This window comes from Barbus barbus, assembly GCF_936440315.1.
Source record: "Barbus barbus genome assembly, chromosome: 22".
NCBI lineage: Eukaryota > Metazoa > Chordata > Actinopteri > Cypriniformes > Cyprinidae > Barbus > Barbus barbus.
The window spans coordinates 22,701,255-22,728,091 of record NC_136750.1 but is presented as its reverse complement, the minus strand read 5'-3'; the positions used below and the strand labels follow the sequence as shown (position 1 = coordinate 22,728,091).

Genomic DNA, 26,837 nt, shown 5'->3' with positions numbered 1-26,837 from the left:
TGTATGTTTGATATATCAGTTTTTTCAGGTACTGGCCTATATGCTATAGTTTTTAGAACAGCTGACTTCAGACAAGATGTCAGAGAAGAAATAAGGATGACGCCAGTACAGTCTGCACAGCGTTTCACATCAAATCCAAGCTACTGTTTTCACGTCAACTTCTTTTGGATTGGCACATGTGTCAGAATTCCTGTTCAAACTTGTCTGATCAGGTTGAAGCTTATTGCACTGTCAAACGTAGCTCTCTTCTCATTAGTCTGGGCCCCTTCCCATCAGTGCATACGCTCAAATTAGATTGACATCCAAACTGTTCAGATATACAAAGCAATTTAGATGATATTCATTAGAGCGATGACATAGGCTGATGTGACTCTGACAGGGAGCACTTCTCTCTCTCTCTTATTTTATTACCACTGAGGCGTGACTACCCCCACTGAATTCACCATACCACAGGAACAAAACAAAAAGACACAACAATGTCAATTTTATTCTCCCAATACATTATGGGAAACAAGCTAAGATGACAAAGACTGCATATATTTGACTATTACTGATTGTTTAGACTTGGCATGGTAAGAGTTAAAAGATATGTACTAAAGAGGAACTAACTGCAGCACAATGGGGAGATTTTTTAATATATATATATATATATACACAATTTTTTAATTTGAAGAAAGCCTTCATCCAACTATGACCGGGCAGGCATAAGGATGCACTATTGGGGAAAAATATTTTTTGGACTCATTTGAATGACAATGAAAGCAATGGTCTTTGAATGTCTTATTAGAAATTGAATATTAGGTTAAAATTATGCAGTTTAAAAACATTAAACGTGAAGTCAAGTATTTGAAAAAAAGACAAAGGCTTTGTTTTTTTCTAATTGCATTTTTCTTCAAAAGATTACTTTTTTTTTTTTTACATATATAGATGGCATGCCTCATTCAATGCATTACTGTTCAACAAAAATTATGTAAATAAAAACAGTCAAAAATGTCTGGTTAAATAGTCTGATTAACAAATCTGGCAAGAATACAAATGAACAGGTGATCCAAATATTTGGAGAAAACAAAAACATCTGTAAAAAAGCAAGTCAAGGCGATATATATATCAACAAAAATGTTAAAGACTTAAGTGTTATATACAGTTCTTTAGTTATATATCTATAAATAAATCAGATTTCTTACACACAAACAAACTAAGTATTAGCACAGGCAAAAATGAAAGAAAAAAAAAGCAAGCCATATTTTGGAAAATATGCATAACATAACATCTATGTACAAATGTATATTCTTCTCCCAGAACAGAAACTTCCCCAAAAAAGCTGTTCATCATGAGCATTCAAGAATGTTCATAACTTTAAAACATTTTTATATATAATAGATTTCTTATACGGTGCATCTACTTGGTAAAACTGGTGGTAGCCACCTTAACTTTAAACAGGTTTGTAAAGTTAATTACCATTACAATATTCATGATCACAAAAGCTTAGCCTACAAGGCCAACTGTTAATGCAACAATATATGTGTATGATCCTACTGTCTGTTCTCAAATTAGAGTACAGTAAATATCCTGGCATACCTTGTTGACTGTATTGTTTTATAAGTTTTTTGGTATATTACAGCACTGGCACAGGTGTCAATTGCTCCTGACATCCTCTAGCTGGCAGTACAGCAGGAATCACAGGTTTTATGGGAGGGTTCTTAGAATGCTTTGTAATCCTCCGGTTCAGATCCTTAGAAGTAAGTTTTGCCAAGTCTTTCATTTTAAACCCAAGGTGTGACTCAAGGTGACAGATGTATGTAGAACGAACTTGGAACTGTGTTGCACATTCACTACAGTTGAAAGCCGGGTGTCCTGAGTCAACGTTCTTTATGAACTTTGTTCTGCCTGTTCGTCTGAGCTGATATTTCACATTGGCCAGCCAGTGGCTGATAGTTGTCATAGATAGACCTGTTATATGTGATATGACCATCCTTTCCTGGGAACTCAAGTCTGATATCACATACTTTCCATCAGCTGTCTGCCTGAGGCAGGATGCAAACTGAGCCTGCAAAATCAGCAAGTGCTGGGGTTTCCAGTGCGATTGCCTACCTTTACGTTTATGCACCATGGATGTATCTTCTGCCTCATCTGAAGTATGAGAACCCTCGATTTCTGACTGCTCTGGTTTACATAAAAGTGTTGGGGACTTCAAAACTTGAGAGTCTGAGAGATTACGCAGCATGTCTGATATGTCAGAGAGGGCATTTTCACACAAAGGACTGGCTGGTGCTAAGATTTTGGAACTAGTTGATTCACTCACAGATACACCAGACACAGAGGAACTCAAAGCTTTGCCTGGTAGAGCAGCAGCTCTGAGACACTGTTCACTTTTGCCTTTGGACAAGTCTATTGGTTGGTCTCCGCAAACTTCATGGCAATCAGAATGCAACTGGCTAAGTTTCGCTGAGTGTCCAGATGGACCGGCAAGAGCGGCCCTTTCAGCCATGCTGTTGCTCATCCTGAGAAGCATGTTCATAGGGTCCTGGACAGGCCTTACCGGTTTGGCAGCTTTACCCAGATGAAGGTTCATAACAGACTGAAGGGCACTTAGAGGACTGACAGAGGGTTGTTTTGGCTCAGGGTGGGCAGAGAGTAGACCAGCATCATCATACAGATCTGAAGTGGGGCGAGTTCTGTAATCTTGTATGTTTTTCTGAATTTCCCTTTCGTTTATGTAACCCTCAGAGACATTGCTCATAGGTGTAAACGTGCTCTCATGACTTGGAGATTTTGACATTAGCAGTTTAGAATTCAGCAGTTGCCGATGTGGGGATCTTTGCCCATTCAAGTCATTAAATTGTCCATCTACTTCAGCAGCCTTTTCTGTTACTTTATTTTCCAGTTTGTCCACCTCCTGGACATTAACTGTGGTAGAGGAAACTCTTGGTGGAGTGCTTGGAGGGATCAAATGATTTTTGTCTATGGACTGGCCTTCCTGACTACTGGTTGATTCTTTTAAAGAAGAAATATAGCTTGAGTTGTTTAGACCAGGTTTCTGATGATTTTGTAACTGATAAGCTGCATGAATGCTTTGGTAACCGCCCCAACTCGGGGCACCCCTCTGTGCTTTGTTAATGGCCGATATAACTGTATTCTCCAGTGATTTTAGAATATCAAAATCCATTTTAGGACTCTCTTTTAGATCATCTTCAGTTAGGTAATCAGACTTAGATGATATGCCAAATTTCTGCTTAGAATCATTTATATTTGCAGACTCCTTGCAATCACTGTCTTTCTGAGAAGTAATTTCTTGCGTCTTGTTTTTGTCCCCAGTTGCTACAGATGGGAGGGATGGTGACTCCAAGATTCCTGTGGCTAAGAGAGGGGAAGAACATGGTGTACCTGACTGAGACTTCTCAGACTGACGTTTGGGATGAGGAGGCTTGTCTGTCTTTTGCAATGTTTGGGTGACTTTGACAAAGTGACCGGTCAACATCATATGAGCACTCAACTGCTGCAAAGAGTCATGTGAAATCCCACACTCCATACATTTGAGGTTCTGAGACTTGAACTGCACACCACGGCTTGTTTTCCGATCCATCAAGTCGTCTTTGTTGGTTTGTTCAGGATACATCTGAAAAATATCACTGGCCTGCCCTCCGTTGGGACTTCTTGTCTGTTCTGTGGTGTGCAAAGATTTTGCAACATCCAGCTCCACTGGAACCCTCTTCCTGAACGAAGACACAACTTTAGCAGCAATTGCTGTTCTTGGCTCTCTCAGAGGAACCTTCTGGTAATGCTTAGTCTTTATCATGTGCACGCTGAGGTCTTGTAGGGATTCAAAAGAGTGTCCACAGTACATACAGCGTAGGACTTTCTGGGCATCTTCCTTTCCCTCCATCTCCAAAAGAGAGCGCTTACGGGGCTTGGACCATGACTTGGCACCCTTACTAGCGCTTTCAAGGTTATCATCACGGTAGTGGTCTGTTTCATTCATGTGAACTGTGAGATCAAGCAGCGTGTCATATGATGCACTGCAGCTTTTGCAGTGGAACTTGCTAGCACCAGTAAAGATGGATCCATAGAGTTTAGTATTTTGGCGGTAGAGCTGGACAGTGGAGAAAATACTTGGTTCAAGTGCAGCAGGTTGTTTCTGAGAGACCTGTTGGAGTGTCTTTGCGATAGCAGACTGATGCCAGTCATAGCTGTTGCGTCCAGGACTGCTGTTGCTACTACTGCTACCGCTGCTACTGGCAGGCTGTTCATCTGCATGCTGCTGAGAGGAATTCAAGCTCAAAAGGGACCAGTAGGGGTTATTAAGGAAGCTTTTATAAATAGCCTTCATCTGTTCTAGACTGTCTGTAATACATTCCGAGTCCTCAGAACGGTCTTTTAGAAAGTCTGTTGTGGCCTTCTCCTTATTTTTGATCGGGGTGCTGTCGGCATCTGACGTGGGGTCACTAGATTCACTTATGTGAGATTCACTGTCAACATCATGACCTGACAGCTCAGCAGTAGGGGAATCTTGTTCATCCTCTGGGTTATTGAAGTCTTCTCCCAAATCACTTTCACCTTGTTGTTTCTTCTTGGTCACTGAGCAGTCACTTCCAGTGCCTTCGGTCTGTATGGTGTTCTCCTTAACATTCTCTGAATCATAAGCTAGTGGGAGAAAGAGAAAAAAGAAAAAAAATTAATGCCACATAAGTTGAAATGAATGAAGTAAACATACACAACAATCATTTAACCCAATGATATTCATCTAGAAATTAAAATGAATGGGCAACATCCCATAAGATGTTGAACTGCAATACAGGCAAATCATCCTGGGGAAAGTATTCCTCCACCCTGGCCAACAAAGTCAAAGTGCAAATTTGAATTGCAATTCTGTATCTTGTTGTCTGCCTCAGTTCAAATGCAAATCAAATTCAAGAATTGAATGAGTATCTAAAAGGCATTAATTCAATTCTGAATGGCACATAAGCACTGGAGCAACCACAAATGAATAACAGAGGACCCAGAAATAACCTTTATTTCTTCTAGAACTGAAATTTTAAACTAGTCTGGTATAGTCTAGTCAAGTGAACATCAAATATTGTTATATAATTGTTTGCTGTTAAGCACATAATCAGGCTATTTACAAGAGGTTGCACCTGCTGCCATTCGGCCCACCTCTCCACATTTCGACCCACCTGTGCACATATGAAGAGACAAATAGATAAGAGGGAAAAGGTGGACATAAGATTGAGAGGTTAAGGGGAATGACATAAGATGGCGGCACATAAGCCGCCTGTCACTTTGAATCCCACCTGACGACTGTTCACCTTGGACAGGTGACGTGTTGTGAGAAAGGTGTCTGCTCGAGCACCTCCAGATGACAGATCCAAGGGGACACGGTCGCCCTTCTCTCTGCCAGCTGCCCTCACACCCTCAAAAGAGCCCATCCACCACCATCCTCTGGGACTGACGATCCCGTCTCCTGACAGCCTGTCCCCTGCTAGTTTGACACAGTCACTCTGACTCCGTAAGTGGAACAAATGCCCCCTTGAAAGCCATACCAACTCCCCGTCTCTGTTCCACTCTATTCACTCTTGTTTGTGTGCGCATTTGTGATTATGTTGCTCATGTCAAAAGGAAAACACTTGACATGTTAGATGTTTGGAAATACAGCAGGCCTTGAATTACAAGCTAACATGGTGTGCCGCCACATGTGTGATTCAAGTGCACTGTGGCACGATAACAGTCTCTCTTCCTTTCGCTCTCTTACAAGATCCACCACAGTCCTGACAAGAGTGTTAAAGCACAAATAGGTCTCATTTCAAATGATAATACACAATCTCACAAGACTTCGCTTCTCTCATTTAGCCTCTCACTGGCTGTCAGCCAAGCGGCCCGCAGGATGGGGGCTCTAAAGGATAACTGGCAGGTGCAGGCCAGTCTTATCCCCTCTGTAGATTTGGATTGTCACTAGGTATCCATTACTTGCCAATCTCCTCTGATCGTGCCCGACAGCCTTGATCAAAAGATGTCATTTGAACAGCCTGATTTGGCATGAACTCCAAAGCAGCTCAAAAAGAGGGTGAACCAGGTGTAACTACAATGACATGATCATTTTCCTGCCCTCTCAAATCCCTGAGACAATTACGGTGACACACTGAGGGACCACAATGGCAAATTGCTTTTTTCTTGCACAAATGCCAAAAACTACAAGAGTGTAACTTTTTTTGGAAGGATTTTAAACCAAGTAAAATATAAAACAGATATCATAACCCTGAGGTGAATCAGAATAAGTCAGCTTTAACCCACTGACTTTGTTACTGTACATAACACAAGCCTGCCTTAGAGGCTGGAAAAGCTCAGAAGATACTCTTAACATAACCTAAGAAACCATATACTCTCACAAATGTGTGTGTATCAAGACCCAAGCCCACTAAATTTGAACACAATCTTTAACCTTGAATGATTTATAATCCATCGCAGGCGGTACTTAACATAACCAATTATTCTCAAAAGGCTTGAATGACAGCCTGGTGATTTATTAAGCTAATAAAATGTGATGTGTGCATGCAATGAGTTCTAGCAGATCAAAAATCCAGGAGACTTTAGTGGCACTCGCCTTGTTTGATTTATGTAACTATTACATTTGTCTCCATATGATCAGTCATTATTCCCCTCCACCTTACAGACAAAAACAGCACCAATGACATTTGCATTGGAACATCAAGTTCTATACGTAATAGTGTTGTCACGATACTGGAATTTCTAACTTCGATACGATACCTTGAAAAATATCGATACTCGATACCATTTTCGATACCACGGTGAAAAAAACTGCCACAATATTAAGGGGGTATTTTTTTTAATTTAAAGATAAATATAACAAGTCGAGAAAATGCGGTATATTTTACATGAACAAAAAAATGTCTTGAGGTACTGCATTTGTTGATTTATTAATCTTAGTTAAATGTTAATTGAAACTAACGTTTACTAATACATGTACTAATTAAAATCCAAAGTTCTATTTGTTGATATTCTCATTTGCTTCATAACCAAAATATTTCCAGATATAGGGCCCTATGAAATCCGTTTTATTTTCCCCCAAATTCCGTTTTATTTTTTTCTACATTCAATTTTTTCCATTTTAATTTTTCTGGATTCCATTTTTCCGTTTGAATTTTTATGGTCAAATTAAATGCTATTAATCTAAAAACATGTCTAATTCATTAAAATCATGAAAATTATACAATTTAACATTTAATTTATTAAAAGTGTAACAAAAATGACACGTTTAGGGCCGTATGAAATGTTTTATTTTTTTCTCACCTTATGTTTTATTGTTACCAAATTCTGTGTTTTAGCATGTCTATTATTTGAATGCATACAAACTATTTTGATTTATTCTTACAGTAGCCTTATGAAATGTGTTTTCCCCCTCAGAAATTCTGTGTTGTGTATTTAAATTTTACTGGATATCAGATGAAGGCATAAAACAATTTTAATTAATTTATATTTGAATTAATGAAAATTAAACATTTACATGTTTGGCAAATGAAGGGGATTTACTATTAAAATTAAAATATTTTGTGATTATTTCTTTAAAAAAATTAACAGTAGTAGTAAGTAGTAGTATTATGTACATTCTACTAAATAATAGTAATATAGCCTATTTCTGGCACACGATCTTTAATAGGCTTAAAGCGAACTTTTATTTTGACGGGTTGCCGTGAATACTTCTAAAGTTCTGTGTGTGTATGATATGATGCTAGTTTTACTCAAATTAAATGGTAAAATGCTCGTAAAGTGCCTCTCAGATCAGTTCTGGAGATATTGTTGATGTATTTATGTCCTCATTGAGACGGCAGACGCTGAAATCACCGGGAGCGCCACATAAACAAAACCGCACGTGCAGCACATTCACACAGGCTGTGTCCAAATTCAGGGTCTGCATCCTCCTTAGGATCCTTCCTACCCGGTTGAAGGAGGAGGGATCCTCCGACGTCCGCAAAACCCGGAAGTCGGTGTTTGTGAATTTGGACAGCCTACCCTTCTTTCTGTTCCCTCCCGTTGCTCATATCCTGTCGCCTAGCAACCGTGACAGCGCCAAGCAAGAAGCGGGAAAATGGACAAACAGAGTTATTCTCCTCATTTTAATTCTTTTGGAAGAAATAAAGCAATTAAATAAATTAAATACTTTCTTTGCTCGTTGTCGGAGAGTTTTTTATATCAGACTACAAGACAGTCACATCCAGGTAAGCCATTATAGCCTATTTTTATTGGTTTTTAAGTATTCTACTAATTTCTCCTACAAATTCATTGAGCCGAAGCATAAACTTTAGCTTGTTTTGTCAGAGAAACTCCTCTCCCACTCCGCTACCGCTCGCTTCGTCCGCCATTACGCTCTGCCGAAAAGAATTATGGGATAGGTAGGACGGGAAAGGATCCACCACACCCATCCTTCCAATTCGGGGAAAAGGAGGACGTATTTGTGGGCCGCATTTGAAGGATCCTACGAATTTGGACAGCCTTCGTCGCGGCGCTGTGACGTAACATCCTTCAAATGAGTACTCCGAAGGATGCAGACCCTGAATTTGGACACAGCCACAGAGACGCGCAGAACATGCAGGATTCATATTTAAATCGACTTTTGCAGCTTAATATTTACAGATACTAGTCCATATCGCAATTTGATTTAAGTGTAATGACCTACTTTTGATTAATTCATCCAAACTTTGACAAATTCCGTGACATTCCGCGTTAAACTGTAAATTCCGTGTTTATGACTGGATTCCGTGCGTGTTCTCTGCATCGCGGAGATCATAGATCCCTACAGATAGCGCTCCTGCGGTGTTCTTTAACAACCAGAGCAGTCATCTTTCTATTCACTTCACTTTTGCTATTTAACCAGAGCGAAGGAGACCAGTGCGGTCACATGTGGTGCTTTTCCACGCGCCTTTGGCAAGAAGTGAAAGTGACAGCTCGGCTAGTATCGGTGTATCGATACTTCGGGAAATTAATATTGGTACCGTTCAGATATTTCAGTATCGATATTTATCGAAATATCGATATTTTTGACAACACTAATACGTAATAACCTTTGGTTAATGTGACTGCATAATTGCTTACTCTAAGACTGTACATAATTACTGTTAAAAGTAGGCATATTTTGTTAGTCCCATCTAATGTGATCCCCTAAACTGTCTAGATCATCTAATTTTTACATCAGAGGTTGTTCATCTTGACGTCATTGTATTTAATGCCATACACAGGTCTTGTTAGGCAACTCTGCAATAACACCCAATAAGATGATTGCTCAATTTAAACAAAGCTTTCTGTCCGTAAATACTGTAGCTTTTCATACTCAGAGCTCACATGACTCACTCAAAACCTCATAGTGAGATACAGATTGAGGCTAACTGTGAGAATTGTTCTTGCTTGAGGCCATGCTAATGTGCAACACATGACACTTTGATCAAAATAAAGCAGCGTTCAGGCAACATGTTGAGATGCCCCTCATGCCAAAAATAGCGCATTCTGTACTGCAAATGAATCAAAGAAGTGTGTGGTTTTTTTTAGTCAGTCAAAGTGGGCAGTCAAATCAAGACAGAAAAAGAACTGTGGGCGCATAATGTTGTCCTGGGGCTTGCCCTTTCTGTAGTGTTTCTCTTTCTCTGCTGGAGAAACTTAAAACTGACCATTTACAGTAAATGCGGGAAGGCAAACAGTCTCTGCTGACTGGAATTCCACCGACCACAAACGTCCTTTCAGGGGAGATATCTCTCTAATTATCACTCTGTGTGCCTTTGATTCCTTTTCCCCCTTGACAACAGTATGTCTGATGTGCCTCAGCTGCCAAGAGTGATTGGCAACAATTCTGTGTGTATCTAAGCCAGCAGCTGCTGAGATGATGGCTCAGCATCAAAGAACTCAGTGAGATGGATGGCACTCATAATTCTACTCTGCAGGGACAAGTTGGGGGAGGTTGGGGGCAAAAACCAACATCAAAAAAAAATCCCCCAGACTGTCACCCACCCACCCCCAACCTTTCAAGCAAGGCTTTGTCCCCGAGTTACCCTCCTTTAATAAGCTTCCGATAACTAGGAATTGAGTTCACTGAGAATACTGGAAGGGTTCGTTGGGAATGCAATACCGAACTCCCAATCTTATCCGGCAATGACCACCTGGTGGACAGCTGGTGTCTCGTAACAAACACAGAGAGAAAGCAAAGCTATCCATCATAGAGAGGACATCTAAGACCCTGTGCTCTGTCTATGCCTCTCTAATTCACAGGTTACAGGCTTACACAGCCGTCCAAATAATATTCACTGTGATAAATGGTCCTCTAAGAAGCCTACCTCTCATTAATCTCTTTCTTTAAAGGAGCATCCATCATGGAGCAGGGCTGGAGCTGTGGGAGAGAATTCTAGAGTTCATTTACAGGCCAGCTGAGCTTGAGTGATGCATGTCATTTTAAGCTCGGATGGGAATGCGCAGACGTGAACACGTAAATGTCCAGATACGTGAATACCCACACACTAAGACAGAAAAAGTCAATGATTGACAGACTGATTGACTGATTTAAAATGTGGTTTGGTAGGAGAAAATTTCAAAATGTGTAATGCAAGACTTTCCCACCTTTTGTAAAAGTAGAAATTATCATGCATTAAGCTAAATTAGAACTTGTTTGTTGTTTCACTTGCTCAACACTTAATATATATCAGTCTGTCATCGGCTGAGGTCTCTACCCAAACAGGGCTTTCAATGACTTAATGACTCAACAGCTTAACTCAGCAGTGCAAAATTTATTAAATTTTCTCCCCTGTGTCACTTTCTTTTAGTCTAACGACAAACCCTATACAGCACTGCCTCCGTTTCGCTTTTAAACATTTGACCTGTATCTCTGGCTTCCCAACTTTCTCCCCAGCCTTTTCGGTCTAATTCTCAACAATATTTCTTCTTTCTTCCCTCCCTCGGCATCTCGGAAAGCCTGCGTGATAGATGACATGTGTCAGGATGCCAGAAGTAAAGGGTGGCAGCGTGATTAAAGGCTCTGTTGAAAGGGTAATTGACGGTTTGGCATTGTGCTGATCTTCTCCACCAGGGTTTGGTTTCTGGACCCTTGAGGACCAGAATGACTAATTTTTCTAAAATGGACCGCAAGCTAAAAGCCACCTCCCATGAGAAAAGAGATGGATTCTTGTCTTCTTAACAGAAGATTGATGTCTTCATTGTCAACACAGCAAAGTAACATTCATATAAGTTTACAACCACAATAGAGTGCTAGTTCAAATGAGAGTTCGGACAGTAGGTCAATGTGATGTCTTTGTGGGGGGCATATAGTGAAATAATGAGCGATAAAACTGTCATATCACAATTATGAAAAAATATATATAATTAAAAAACAATTGTGGTGTATTTTACTATTATTTCTTAGAAAAATTCTAAATTATTATTTTAAAAAAACTTATCTGTGAAACATTTGCCGTTTTAAAATTATGATGTCAGACTTTCACAACTTTGTGTCAAGGTCAATAAGTCTCTGGAAATCACAATTACATATTTTTTACTGACAACAACCATTGACTAGTAAAAGACATCTACATCTACTAGTTAGCCATGTCTTCCAAAGTGTGGCATGGTGATGATCCTTTTAAACTGAAAAATGTAAACTGTCCATTACAACTAAAGCATCAATACCAGTTATGAACTCATTAAACTTATGAACACACCGTCTGTATGCATGTGTGAAATGTGTACCCTGGAATGTGTAAGATTAATCTTTTGTCTCAGCCGCTGCGTAAATCAATGGGGTTCTAGCAGTTTTGAAGATGTTGGCAGTGATTACAGGCATGCCTGGCTGGAGAGGTATGTTGACACTGGTTGGGATTAGGGAATGGTGGGCCTCTATGGTTTCCTGCCCTTTCATCACTGCCACCATCAAGCCCAGCTCCTGCGTCACATCCACGCATGACTGATGGCCGCTTGTCCGGATGACCTGCCTCGCACCTTTAGATCTGACAGGGACTGATTTTACCCTTAGAAAGAGGGAGAAGGCAGGGCCTGGAGTCGCGCCCAAAAGAGCCTGAGAACCGAGAAGCTTTTTGGCCAGGGTGGCCCGTGGGATTTGCGGAGGCGTGTCCGATTAACTCACATTATCAACCCACACACAGACGGAGAGAGATCTAACTAACAGAGTTGAAGCAAAGTACAACTCTCAAAATAGATTTGATGTCTAATCTGTCTTTCCAAATATGGCTCAAAGACAGATGAAAACATTAATTTCAGAAGGTCTGTAGGTGTTTCCACATGTGTCTTCTCATAACAGTTCGCAATTGTCTAGATTCCAGACTGGCACCAAAAAGCTCATTTGTCACGTAAAGGTGCTAAATTGGGTTATGGCAATAGGAAAGGCCAGCAGGAGTGGCTAATATCAACTTGATTACATCAAGGGAGCACAAACCTAATATGACTTGGTGACAGACGCATAGCTTGTCAACTCCAATCATTGCACCTGTCAGGAATCCATCAAGTTTACAGCTAATTAGGTGTGCTCAAATTAAACAAAGTAAAACGTTTATTTTTACAGAGCTGAGCAAACCTTTAGGGCAAGAGGGAGAGAGTGATTGGGAAAGAGTACATTTCTCTATAAACTCTCATTAAGATTTCACCTACAAGATTGCTATTGAGCGTTACATCACCTACAGAGAAAACAATGCATCAGAATCAATAAGTTAAAAGTTACAGTCCTACTTCCAATGGCCCAGTATGTGACTAAATGTGTCCATACCTGTAAACCATAAACTCACACTTGTAAACCACATGGTTACCACTCTGCACAGCGCCTATGAGTGAAGTTTGGAGGAGCATACTGATGAAATAAAAGCCCAGGCAAGCTTATGGGAAAAAGAAGGAGAGCACTCACATGGCCTTGCTCTGATTGACCATTAAAGCCTTTGATGGATGAGGCTGTCACAAGGATAACAATTAAATCCAACATGAGACAAAGCTGTTCTGACAGGCCAGTCTAACAGAGCAAGCCATACCCCTCCATTAAACTCCACATCATCTCTGCCTCAAACACACACACACACACAAACAGTGAAGGCTATATAATAATGGCTTTGTATCTCTGTTTCAAAGAGCTCTGCTATAAATATAAAAATGCCCCAAAACTCCTCTTTTAAATAATAGGATAGGATCTATTCTATTAAGCAGACAGTTAATGTTTTAGTTTACATTAAGGCAGTTTCAGTGGTTACCACCTCTTTAGAGAGGTTAAAATAGGCTGAAATGGTTTCATGTATCCCATGTATGTGTCAATGTTTTATAAGGACATAAGGTCTGAGCTGATAAAAACACACAAAAAAATCTGGTTAATGGTTTCACACAGTTTGGAAAAACAAACACTTATACCAATTTTTACTAACTTTCTTGCATGCACCCTGAATGTACATATTTAATCAATATTTGAAAAAAAAGTAATATATTTTTTAAAATAATTTTAATAATTAATTATTTTATATTGGTTATATTTAGCCTAATTTTATATCATGCATTTTGAGTTACAAATGTCAAGTTTCATGAGGGTTGGTCTATTTGTCCTGTTGTACAAACAACAAGCCTTTTCATAAAAAAATAAATAACTTAATGACCTTGATATACAGATGAGGGTCTAAATGGGTTCTTTCTAGTTTATGGTTCTTATCACCTGACAACAAAATGGCTTCCTGACTATTTGTTATGCCACAAAGTTTTTCAAATATTAATACTTAAAAGCTGCTTCGCCCTTACAAAAAAGGAAGAAAGAAAGAATAGTAATCAAAAGCATGATTGTCAAATTACTTATAACAAGAACCCTCTCTTAACGGATTTCTGCCTTTTAAGGATATTTTTTCTTTTCTGCTTTTCTTGTTGTTGTTTTTTTACAATATTCAGACAGTTACACCACTTAGACCATTTTGAATTGTCTTGAAGCCACAACAATTCCATCAAAATGACTTTTAATTAAATATTAAATGCATGGTCGTTATTCAAAAGCTATTCAAGTATCTTTGTACGAATCGAATTGGACTGACAAAAAGTATCCAGTAACATAACAAAACCTATGACTTTTAACTAGAATCGAGAAAATTAGTTATATGCGAAAATAAAATCCATACAATTAAACACGATTACACGGATATTGTTCTTTATGATAGATTGTAAATGCAAGGTAGTAAACCAAATGTAGCCTATAACGGCTTTAACAGACAAACAACTCAAGAGGACAGATGTACAAGAGTAATCTAATGAAATCAGTTCAAATAAACTTACCTGCCGCTCGTTTGGGCGCCTGCTGTTTTCTCCTCGGCATACTTGCGCGAAGATTGTGTGACTATTAACGCAACCTGAAACGATATTCAACAATATATGCTCCCAACCAACCGTGTCACCATTTAACAACAGCACGGCGCAGTCACAAAAGCTACGACACTTCACATTAGGCATAGGAGAAGCCAGGCGCTCCGTGTTCAGCGGTAGTCTTTGTTTAAAGCCAGTCTGCCGGAGTGATGAGGAACACTGCGCGGCAGGACAGGAACACCTAGCCGCTCGCTTCGAGTTCGTCAAGTCACTCAAAAGTCCGCGGCAACTGATTCTTCAGACCGCAGAAAGTAAGGGGCGTTCACACGTCTGGCGGTGTTCAAAACAGCAAGATGCAACGCAACGGAATGGCACGGAACAAGAGAGTTTTAAGTCGAAATTAGAGAAGTTAATAGAAGTTGCTGATGACGCAAGACGGTGAAATAAAAGAGAGACGCGATCGACGCAGCGATCAAAGTGTGGATTGACAAAAAATTCAACAATAGCTGACAAAACGCGTGCTATGCTCCTATCGGTCACTCCCACGCACATATAATGCCCAAAATCCAGTCTAGATAGGCCGCTCATGAGGTTTTGAGACACTGCCAATATGTCACTTAAGAGCGCATTAACAACACGCTTACACTGAGGAAGGATGTAACTTAACCCTTTAATGGACACACCCAGAAAAAACAATGGACTTTTTGGGACAATAATAACAACCTTTAAGCATGTATCAAATGGTTGATATGTCAATTAATGGTTCATTTTTTTATTATCATGTATTGACTTTTCATCAAAATAAGACTTTATCATTACACTATGAATAAAAACTTTTACTCTCGATTTGAAACCAATGTAATCAAAAAATATGTAATAGATTGATTGAAGACATTCTTAAAAATATATATATATCACCATTACAGATTTGAAAGTGCACTTTTGCCATGATTGGATATCTGAAATGTTTAGATAAACAGGTTTGCTAAAATTATAAAACAGAAGAAAACCTCATGCTTTTGCTGTATAGGGAAACCTCTAAAACTAAATTATATCAAAATGCTTTCCTTTTTTTTAAAATCACAAAAAATGATTCCACATGTTACCGGAGTATGCTAACATCTTTATGCTTGTGAAAACAGTATATTCTTCAAAGCTGCACTGATAACTAGTCAATCTGTGCTTTACATAGCCTGTGGTATAGATACAACATTATTCAGTTGGATTTCATAACTCTTAACACTTTATAAAATAGTTTAAAGGGTTAATTAACCTTTCCTGGTTATACTTTCAGCTGTAAATGAACAAAGTTTCTCCCTTTGTCCATTTAAGTGTACGTTAACTGACCTATAGTCCTACATTTAGGACTTGAAAGGTATTATACTGTAAAGTGTAAGAAAATTGTGATTGAGATTTTGTGTAAGGTTAAATACTACACTGCTACTAAATACTACCATACTCATACTTTTGTAAGAGTGACACATAATTATCTGTATTATTTCATATGTAATAGTGTTTATCAAACATTTCTTTCAATGTTTTGATAGAAAAAAATTAAAAGACAAATCTGAATCATTACTGTCTTTTGAATATTTTAATGTAACAGACTTGTTTGCAGAAATCAAACAATAAGAAATGAAATAGCATTTGCTACAGGAATTAAACATTTTCGTTTCTTTGTCAATGTTTTGCTATTCTAAGCCACTTAAGGACAAATTCTACTGAAAACAAATATAGTATATAGTAATGTTATGCATGTCTCTGTTGTATTTCCTGCAAACAGTCTCTTGAGTAATCAAAACGGCATGGCCAAACAAGCTTGCCCTGAGGACTTTCTTTTTACAAATCAGCACTGTCTGAGGATGTCTTTTTAAGTACTGTAAAGTCATTCAGATGTGGGGTCAGAGTTCTGACCGTGCCATTAAAACGCAGGCAGAGACATAGTGCTCTCATTTAACTGCTCGGCTGCATCATATATCATCCCACTGCCACAGAGCTGCATTAGAGAGGATCTTTGATTTTTACTTTTAGAGCAACATAAATCAAATGCAAGGCAAGGTCTGCCAGTGACATCCTTGTATTGGTCCTCACTGAATGGGATGGAGAGGGTTTGTTGATTGAGGTCAGGAACAAACGGATATGTTGCACACACACACAACACAGTTGCAAACGAACAAACGAAAATAGTGTATAATCAATCGAAATCGATTTGTTATTATGAAATGTAATGGTTGTTGTACATTTTAAAATGCAGCAAATGTTATTTCATTGCTCATTGTTTGACTTCTGGAAATATGTCTGTTACTTTAAGTTTATTCTGTTTAGCACTTTAAAATACTCAAAAGGCCGTAACTAGTCAAATATGTCTTCTCATTTTTGTGCTTGTGCAACGATGTCAGGGCAAACATTAAGGAAGCAACTGTCTCATTACCCAGACCGCTTTGGTCTTCCCCACCTCAGAGCAATCTTGTCAAGCAGCATCTGAAACTAGAAGGGACATCTGCCAGCAGGACACCCACCCTCCCTACAGCTCACAGGAGGGTGTATTTGAGCCACATGTCCATCAGTCCTGTTGTGAAGATTTCATTTTATCTCCTCCTGCCCGCTTTCCGCCACTGTTTTGAGAGGTGCTGTCCTCCACTTTGATCTATGATGAACAGATGACCTTTTTCCCAAGTCAGGTGTCTGACTCTGTAACATCATGTTCTAACAGTGTGTCAAAACAGTATGGCTCACCTTCTCCAACTCCGGTTATTTGTCTCAGATAGACTCACAAATCTGTTTTGAAGAGATCTATGGTGAGGTGAATGCGTTGGGGATGGCAGCACCTGGGTGTATTATAAATGTTAAAAAACAGAGAGAAAGCAATGATGTTGATTAAAACAAACTGGAGAAAGTATCTGCAAATACTGCTTTTAGCAATTCATTCTGACTCAGTATTGATCAGGCAGAGAGATTACAAGCCTTTCCTCTAGGAAGTGTTGATCACTCCTTAATCAATGACACAATCAGGTTGTTTATTCTTAACAATGCAATAATTGAAGTAGGCTGTAAAAGGAAATAAGTATTGCCTCCAATACAACAACCTGCATTTCATTGGGAACATAATTGTGTGGCCAATTTATGCAACAGGGACGACTGGGCTATAGTTGTCACAAAGATTCTATCTTAGTTGGTTTCATATAGTTCATAAATCCCTTCCCTGCATTTGAATAATATTTGGGTAATTCTATACTAAAATATAATATTTTTGCTATAGCTGATGCCGGGCGGAAAATAAACAAGATAAAATCACACTAGCCTTCATTAAAAAAAAAACAGATACACTTTACCATGATTGCAGATTTCATCCAACAAGTCATATTGCACATATATTAGGGCAAGTTATCACATGTGTTCAATTGTTTTGTACGTTAAATGTTGTTTTGGCCTTTTATATCATTTTAGTGTTTATATTTTGCTAAAAAATCATTAAATGCCCAACAATTAGATAATTGGTCAGTTCTCTTTGTGTCAACTTACCCCATAGTGTGACAACTAAGTGCTTTTCCACCATCTGGGCGAACAATTCTGAACGGGGTAAATAGTTCCAGTCCTTGATTCTGATTGGTTGAGCTACATTTGTAATGTTGTAAATTACTTTATTTGCTATCTGTTGTAAATTACTCTACAAACATACACCTCTTTGCGTGTTGCTCGGCAACCACTTTGCTGCAACCACAACCATTTCTGAGGAACTACATTGTTTGGCGGATAATATTTTTAGAATAATATAGAAACATATTTTTATTAATATCATAACATTTTATTTGCATTGCTTTATTTTGTGAAACCTTGCTACGTATATGGAATAACCGTTTTATAAAAGCAATAAGCCCCATGAAGCCGTGGTTTACATTGAATTTATATTAGCTAAGGTGCTTCCGCTTAGCGTTGTGCCTAACAATGCCCCTTAGCTGTTATACATTTACTGTAAACCACGGCTTCTTGGGGCTTATTGCTTTATTCTAGTTGCATCACTTAAAGATGGTTGGAACGGTACGGTTACAAAGCATTCTCGGCCTGTATTTCTCAACATAGTTAGCTCCAGTAAACTGTACTAGTGGATAAATAAATGTCAATAAAAATTGTTTGTAGCTAGTTGGGGAACTTTTACCTTTTTAAATGATGTTATTTTCTAACATAGCATGCCGTGCTTCCTCTAATGTTTACCTACAGTATCACGCCATCGCAAACTCGTGCATCACTGAGTTTACGTACATTCTTATTCTAGCACCACACTGGGAAAAGCCCACTGACCTGGATCGACAAGGAACGGCATGGTTTCCCAATGGGAACTGTTCGACCAAATATTGGAACCTTTTGTCTTTTTCAGGCAATAACAATGAAAATGCTCCTTTGGACCTTTTTGGAAGCCAATGATTTAAGGTCCATTCACAACAATAACCATTATCATTAACACGATAACATTCTGTGTATTATAAGCGGTGTTGCAGTTTTGTCTGTCGCTTTAAAAGATGGATGCTGACTGATTGTCAATGTTTTGTAATGTTGACTGTTATAAATTTGTAAGATTTTAAAAACTATATCCATGGTGAATAAAATAAACCTAGCCTGAGAAATATTCACTAAATATTCAGCATGAAATATTCTATATAACTGTGACAACTTGCCCCAGTCTCCACTATTAAAAGACATTTCATTTATGCAGTTTTCACTGAGAAGCGTTTCATTAATATGACCACACCACATTCACATTTCCACTAATCCAACTTCCTCTCCAGGATGACAGCAGAGGCACGGTCATAGGCCGCTCTGAATAGATAATTAAGTTTTGATCTTAAAATATAAATGTACAGATGGGGCTTATGGCAAAAATGGAAATTTTTCACCTTTAACCACCATTAGTTTGACAGTGACGCAGTTTCCTCTCAGCGCGAGAATACAGTGGGCCGAGTTCAGTCAGGTGAGAGGTGACAGGGCCGTATGGTGGATCTCCTGCCAGTGACAGGCTGTCATTTGGAGATGTGTGCCATGTGGCTGTCTCTCAGCCTGTCTTTGAGTTGAAGGTTGACCCCTCCTGCTCACTGGGGCTTCACCGGCCATGCCATTCCTGTCTCTCAGCTTACACGTCTGACAGGAGACATGACGTCCGAGACACTTCGACTCCATCTTCAGGTAGGCCTGTCCTGCGTTTTCTGGGATAGTTCAGGGAGGGAGAGAAAATGAGAGAAAGTGTATGTGTGTCTCATTCTTCCTGTAACTATAAAAGAGCTATGGCATTATGCTTTAGAAATTTGCATACTGAAAGGTATTGTGTCTTTCAAACCAGTCTGAAGATTGAGTGAAGGCTCAAGGTTGAGTGTTTTGATTGAGGTGAAAGCTGTACTTATTAAGATTTGGAGGATATTTTTTAACCAAAAATCCATCATCGGTGACATAAATGCATTTTTGCAATTAAGTGTCCTTGCTGATGGAGTAATTTAACTTGATTTGTGGCTATTGGACAGGACAAAATGAGTATCAGTTCTTCAATAACAAACAAATACATCACAAACATAATTTTCTCACACACCGTTTAATAAATCCTAAAAAAACATATTCAAGGACATGCATGCACCTCAAATTATATGATTATATGTAATGTACACAATCATACATTAGATACTTGTGTATTGGGTCTGTCAGTATAATATAACATAATAAAGGACAGGAAAGATTCAAGTTACCGTTACTGCACATCTTCAAATAATACCCATCTCAAACTCAATCTACCCGCCCAGCTCTTGAGAACTTCCTGAGAGCTTTCTGACCTGCTGCATCACAGTCTGCTATGACAGCTGCGCATCCTCAGACCGGAAAGCCCTTCAGCGGGTAGTCAAAACTAACCAACGCGTCACTGAACTCGGCTACTGGCCATCGAAGACCTGAACAACCGTCACTGCTGGCAAAAAGCTCTCCAGATCATCAGGGATTCCATCCACCACCGCTAAAGTCTGTTTTCTTCCCTGCCATCTGCAAGCCACATAGACACATACAAACACGGACCATGAGGCTAAAGAACATTTTCATCCCTTGAGGTGTTGCATAAGCTAAACTCTGATCTCTCTTTCACTGTCATCTAACTTAGTCTAACAAATCCTCAAACCCAATACCAAACCATAAAACACTGATGCTTAAGTTTATTATTAATACATACACACACACACACACACACACACACACACATAATACTGCATATAGATAAATCTTCATCCCACTTTTTAACTCTAGTTGAAAATTAAAAGTAAAGGAATAACATTAAGTTGTTTGTTGCTAAAAAATTATTGCTAAATGCTTCTGAAATGGAATGAATCATTTTAAAGTCAAACGTGGATCCGTTTTGCTTTGCATATGGCCCTAGAGCAACAGCAATGAAAGAAACATTGAGGAAGTGCTCTTCATTATCTGTCTCTCAAATTAAGTGCTTTTTAAACTATGTTCTATCTAGACTATATTCATTGACGAGAGACACAAAAGCAAATGGGTTAAGAAAGATAACGAGAAACATGAAAATAATATAATTCATATATATATATATATATATATATATATATATATATATACATGATGAATTAAACATTAATGAGACATTTTAATCATCATGAACAAAATTAATGCAGAGTGAGATAGTCAAACCCGGGTGTCTTTTTTTAAAGATGTAAGCACATTGTCCTCCCCTGCTGCAATATCAGAGTAGCTGGACATATTTGCATGCTCAGCGCTGTGTGTCTGCAGTAATTCATCATTGGTCTCTGAGGTATTGAAAGCATCAGCATCCGTCAGCAAGCTTATGTCAATGGCTGTGTTTTTAAAAGAACAAAATAATTATTTCTCATCAGTAGAGCACTTATTTTAAATAGCCTGTGTTATGTGTCTCCAAAAATATCCCCAACTGCAATGGAGAAAAAAGCCATACAAAAGAGCACAATATTGACAAAATCATTAGAAAATTAATCAATAGCCAAACTGCAGCGAAACCGTGAAATGAGATTGTAGTCTATGTCCAGTGTAGCATAAAAATGCTACAACAGATCTGCTCTAAACCCCTATTAATAATCAAAGATTTATAGAAATAAATCCACTGATGCCAATGTCCAGTTGGGGAATTACATACACTAATTACATACACTATAGAAATTACAAAAAAAAAAAACCTAACTCTAACCCTAAAACCCTAATAATCAATAATAAATATAAACATATCATTATTAATATTCTAATATCTAAAATGCATGTTTTAATAGGATTATATATGAATGACAAATATATCTGCTCTAAAATCATTTTAAAAATCACAGAAATCATATGCTACTAGCACAATGACAGATTGTATTGGTAAAACACTGTTAAAATACTACAGTAAAAACCTATTAATTGGTTAACGGTAAGTTCCTGTATTATATACGGTGAAAAACTGTATTGGACATTATTTGTAGTTTTACGGTATATACAGTTTTTGGAAGTGAAAAAGAACGTATAATTTACAGTGAATAACCGTAAATTTACATTTATTTCATTTTTACAGTTAGTCATTTAGCAGACGCTTTTATCCAAAGCTACTTACAAACGAGGACAATAGAAGTAATCAAAAGCAACAAAAGAGCAACAACATGCAAGTGCTATGACAAGTCTCGGTTAGCCTAAAGCAGTACACGTAGCAAGGTTGTTTTTGTTTTTTAAGAAAACGAGTAGATAGAATGTAGAAAAAAGAAAGCTAGTGTTAGTTTTTCAAGAAAAGCTAGCAGTTAGAGAATAAATATGCAAGAGGGTCAAGTGTGTGTGTTTATTTAAATAAAAAGAAGACAGACAGATAAAATCGAATTAGAATAGAATAAAATACATTCCCAGAATTGCCTGCGCTACATTTCACATTTGATGTTTTTTCATTGAAATAACGGTTTCTTTTGAGTTTTTCTCATCAGTTGTGTACATTAGGGTTGTATGTTGCATGTCATTATATTATTGTTTATAGCATTATATTAGTTTCATGTGTGTTACCATGATGGTGTTTAGTATTTGTGTGAATGACCTTCTATTTATGATAGTATTTAAATGTTGCTTGTGATGAGCCTTGGTTTGTCATGTGACTCTCATCACCACCTGCATTTAATTAGTGGTTGTATTACAATAGGTGCGTTCGACTTGAAGCACGGCTACAGACGGCGATCAACGAGAGTAGCCGCTTGCAGTCAGGGGCAGAGTTGAAAACGGATATGTCAAGCTGGACACTTTCTGCTCCCGTTAGTGACACTCACGTGGTGTTTGCATACTCTATCAAAGATGAAGTGAATAAAATGCAATATTTGTCAAATACACAGACGTTTCAGAAACGTTTTCATGAGCAACAGAAACACTTTTTATATACTGCTTAATACAGTGCCATCTGCTCAAGAATAAAGTTCAACGTAAACTATTTAAATACTAATAAAGTGGGGGTATGTATGCTTTCATCAGTGTTTTATGATAAACGTGACTCAATATAACATTGCGACTACAGTAAAAAAGCTTTTACTGCTCTAAAAACAGATTTGTGAGCTGTATTGGATTTGAAGACGTTAGAAACACTCATCGTTGTTGTCATGTGGTGAATTTGGCCAATCATGAAACAGCTGTGTCGTCATCAGCGCTCCTGCAGTCGCTCTGGAGAAACTGCGCCGGCTGAGTGAGCCGGCTGCTCTCGAAACGCTCTCGCGGTACTTTGATGCCACACGTGACTTGGACATAGCGTCGGCGTCGCTTCAAGTCGGACAAATTTTCTAACCGGCATGCACTGCTTCAAGTCAGCCGCCGATCGGTCTGCGAAGTGCTGCATGAAGTCGAACGCACCTATTGATACAAAACAGATTTCAGTACTTCAATAGGTAGGTATATTAACATTATATCAGATGATGAAATTACAGTTTTTACATGTAAATTTAAGTTATATACATTAAAGCAAAAATGTTGCTACCATATATTTCATGGTAAAATTTTGGCAACAACAGCTGCTAGTTTTTTACCGTAAATTTTGAGCCAGCAATTTTCACTATTGATTTTTGTTTGCGCGCTTAGCTATAAATTTTAGCGCACTCTAACTAACTTTATTTACTGAAATGTTGTGGGGCGGTTGAAAAGTACATTAACTTAAAAAAAAAAAAAAAAAAAAACCATAATTGGCATCCAGGATAATCACAGTACTTTTCTAAAACCCTCATTTTCCCATTTAGTTAATCATATAGGGTAGCTAAAGATAAAATCTCATCCCAAAAGTCCAGTATTGCAGATAAGGGGGGAAAACAAAGCTGTTACCCAAGTGTCCCTGTGCGTAAGTGCTCTCTGTCCCTCTCTAAACACCCCCCTATCCTCCAGATCAGTTCGCATTGCTCAAGATGTGTTTATTTCTGCTGCGCTGTCTTGTTTGCGACGTGGCTCCATCAGTATACAGTCATGTCTCGCATTTGCAGCGGAGGAGCGTGGATAGGCAGACGAGCGCGTCTGTCAGTGAAAATGACACGCGTGCCACTTTGCTGCGCGACTGACGGCGGGATGCGCACCAGTGTCACATCCCTGTATGTGTAGCCCGGAGCGGAGTGTGGGGGTCCCGTCCATCAGAAGGGGACGGGGATGTGATGAGTGAGTGAGTGAATGAGTGACTGGAGCCGAGGCTTTAGCTTCTCCTCATTCTCACGATCTCCAGCTGCCACATCAAACGCCTCCTTCAGCCCACGTCCGGCTCTTTATCCCATCAATTAGATTTAATCGCAAGGATGGGTCATATAAACCTCACACGCGGGTAATCTCGGGCCCTACTGAACAAAAGTACAATAGATCAGAAGAGCCATCAGGATCTGTAAAAGAGTAAATGAGACCATACTTGGGCCAGTTCTGAGCTGAAAAGTGCATTACTATTAAGTATAGGCTACTACACTGACAACAAAATACTGCAGTATCATAGTTAAGTATGTATCAGATAGGCTACTTTAATTAATGTGCTACAGCATATGATTACATATTTGTTAACACTTTATTTTACAGTTACATGTTCTTAGTGTAGTAATCACAGAATAATACACATAATTAGATGCAGTAACCCAAAACCAAACCCTAATCCTAACCGTAGGCTATAGTAAGTATCTTAATTGATATTACTCAGTCTCTGTTATTTTCTAACAATGGCACTGTAAAATAAAGTGTAACCACAGACTCATATCAAAAGATATAACATGGAATTCCAAAACGAATACCATGGTATTCTTATCATGGTAACGCAAAATGGTATTTCCTTTATAATATATATACTATGTATATTTTTGATGATATATTCAATACCCTTTATTAAAACTTAATCATGGTTTTTACTACAAAAAAACATGGCTACTATAATTAACCCATGGTAACCACAAAATAACCATGGTTTTCCTACACTAACTATAATTTAAGCATGGTATTTGTAGTAAAACTGTGGTAAAACGCCAAAACCCATGGTTACTACACTTTTACTACAGTAAAACAATGGTTAATTTTTGTATGGGACTATGTGTTTTTTATTATTATTTATTTAAATTATATAGCGCTTTATACAATACAGATTGTGTCAAGGCAGCTTCATAGTAATAAAGAGAAAAATAACAATGTTAATGTACATAAATGATGAAACATTCAATTTCAGCTGTAAAGCAGCTCTACAGAAGACAATCTGATCGTTATAGTGATATTCAGTTGTATTTACATTGTATTCCATTGCTCCATGAAAGGAAACCATAGTATTACCATGATATTGCATATAAAAACATGGTAATAGTATGTTACTTTGATATATACCATAGTATTGTATGGCTAACATATTCATATGCTACATAAATTAAGCAACTTACACCACCTGCTGGACATTTCTAAAATAGAACCATCCACAAGTATTCATTCAGCAAGAACAAAAAAATGATCTGGTCTAGTACAACTGATGTGCTTTATTTGGCAGTTTACAGCATGTGCGGTGATTCGATTGTGTGGGCCATCTGAGACTGACAATAAGCAGTCTTATGCAGCTTTTCAGTTGAGAACAAGACTTTGGCTTTTTACAATAGTTACACGTGTCTCAAAAACATCACAGTTACATAAAAGTAACATGAAGAACATAGTCATTACAAACTGCAACTCCAAAAAGGAACAACCGGCAAAACTAGTATGTTAATAATACACATTTTAAAATTACATTCTCATCCTTCAGGCCACAATTTGTCCATCGTTATATGCCTGTCAAAGAGATATCAGTCCAAATCTGGCAAATATAACTACAACAATAATAGTCCAGATGAGTATAGTGTCCATACGCACTCGACATTTAACATTGACACTGGCCTTCTAGTTGTTCGATGCCAGATTTTAACACTGAATTTAAAAGAAATCACCATTTTCTTATATTTTCACATAATATATTGTTCCTCTTCATTTGGAGGAGAGTCTGTAGCAATAGACTTGGCAGGAAAAGCAGTACTAAACTATCGCAAAATCTTCGGTGCTGATCTGTCATTGCAGGCCGCTTTTCTAAGACGCACTCCTCTACGGATGGTCTTCAACATGTCTTCTCCGTCCTGCTCATGCCCTTGATCTTGCTGGTGGCCCTGGTTGGCCTGAGGGTCCGTGGGAAATGGGAACTGCCCCTCACCGAGAGCGTGAGCATTAGCGACCAGCTCTCCAATCTTCTCCACCAGACTATGGCGATTGGCGGCAAGCATCTGATCTTCTTCTGAAGTGAATCCCGCAGCTCCAGTTTGCTGGGCATAGACACTTCCACCACCAGCTCCCCACGTTGGCAGACTCATTCGCTTGGGAGAAGCTTTGTAGTCCAGAATTTCAAACGATTCGTCATTGTACAGGTTTTCCTCACTTCCATTGTGCTCAGGAGGAGGGCTGGGGAATCCAGGTGAGTCTGGGACGGTCGGGGTCTTTACAGGAACAATAGGTGGTCGTATATGGATCGGACCCACACTGGATGGAGTGCGTCTCACGTTTGTTTTAGATGAAGGGGTTCTACGAATGGTGGCTGTTCCTGAGGCTATGACACTACTTCCTCCTCCTTTGCCATTGGCTGTTGGGGCTCCCTGGGCAGCCAGTGCTCCATGCAGCCCTGCGGTGCTGGCGGGCCGCTTGGTCTGGATCATACGGCGGTAGTTCTGAGCCAGATTGCTATGGCGAGGGACGGTGCAGGACTTGTCGAAGTCTGTCTGTGCGTCATTATCAGCATCGCCATTCATGGAATAACAATCGTATTCAGATCCTGCAAAGAAAAAAATGGGAAGAGAAGATATTACTCAACTCTCTCAGCCTTCATGCAGTGGATTGTATTTGTGTATGTTTTAGGTCTCTTATTAAAATGGTAACAGTTTTAATAAATGTAGCTGTGTTTAAATACAGTGAGATTCCTATTTAGGCAGCATTTTAAGGCATCACAATCCCACTCCCAACCCAACAACTGTTCCAGAAGATAAGATACCTTGTTT

The 26,837-nt window shown here is 38.7% G+C and overlaps 2 protein-coding genes across 3 annotated transcripts in view; both read right to left on the bottom strand.

Moving 5' to 3' along the window:
• Positions 1-876: 876 nt before the first annotated feature.
• LOC306888331 (teashirt homolog 3-like) lies at positions 877-14,963 on the bottom strand. The gene is made up of 2 exons (XM_079446548.1): positions 14,290-14,963; positions 877-4,641 (listed from the first exon to the last, which is right to left on the bottom strand). Exons 1-2 carry the CDS (start codon positions 14,327-14,329, stop codon positions 1,616-1,618), a joined length of 3,066 nt encoding a protein of 1,021 aa, XP_079302674.1. The 5' UTR covers positions 14,330-14,963; the 3' UTR covers positions 877-1,615.
• Positions 14,964-24,897: 9,934 nt separating this feature from the next.
• LOC306888025 (protein MTSS 2-like) overlaps positions 24,898-26,837 on the bottom strand; it is a 28,138-nt gene continuing 26,198 nt past the window's right edge. For both annotated transcript variants that reach the window (XM_079446118.1, XM_079446119.1), the window contains one exon: positions 24,898-26,614. In XM_079446118.1, the coding sequence (XP_079302244.1) occupies positions 25,836-26,614 (779 nt within the window). In that variant the 3' untranslated portion in view covers positions 24,898-25,835. The remainder of the gene's footprint in view (positions 26,615-26,837) is intronic.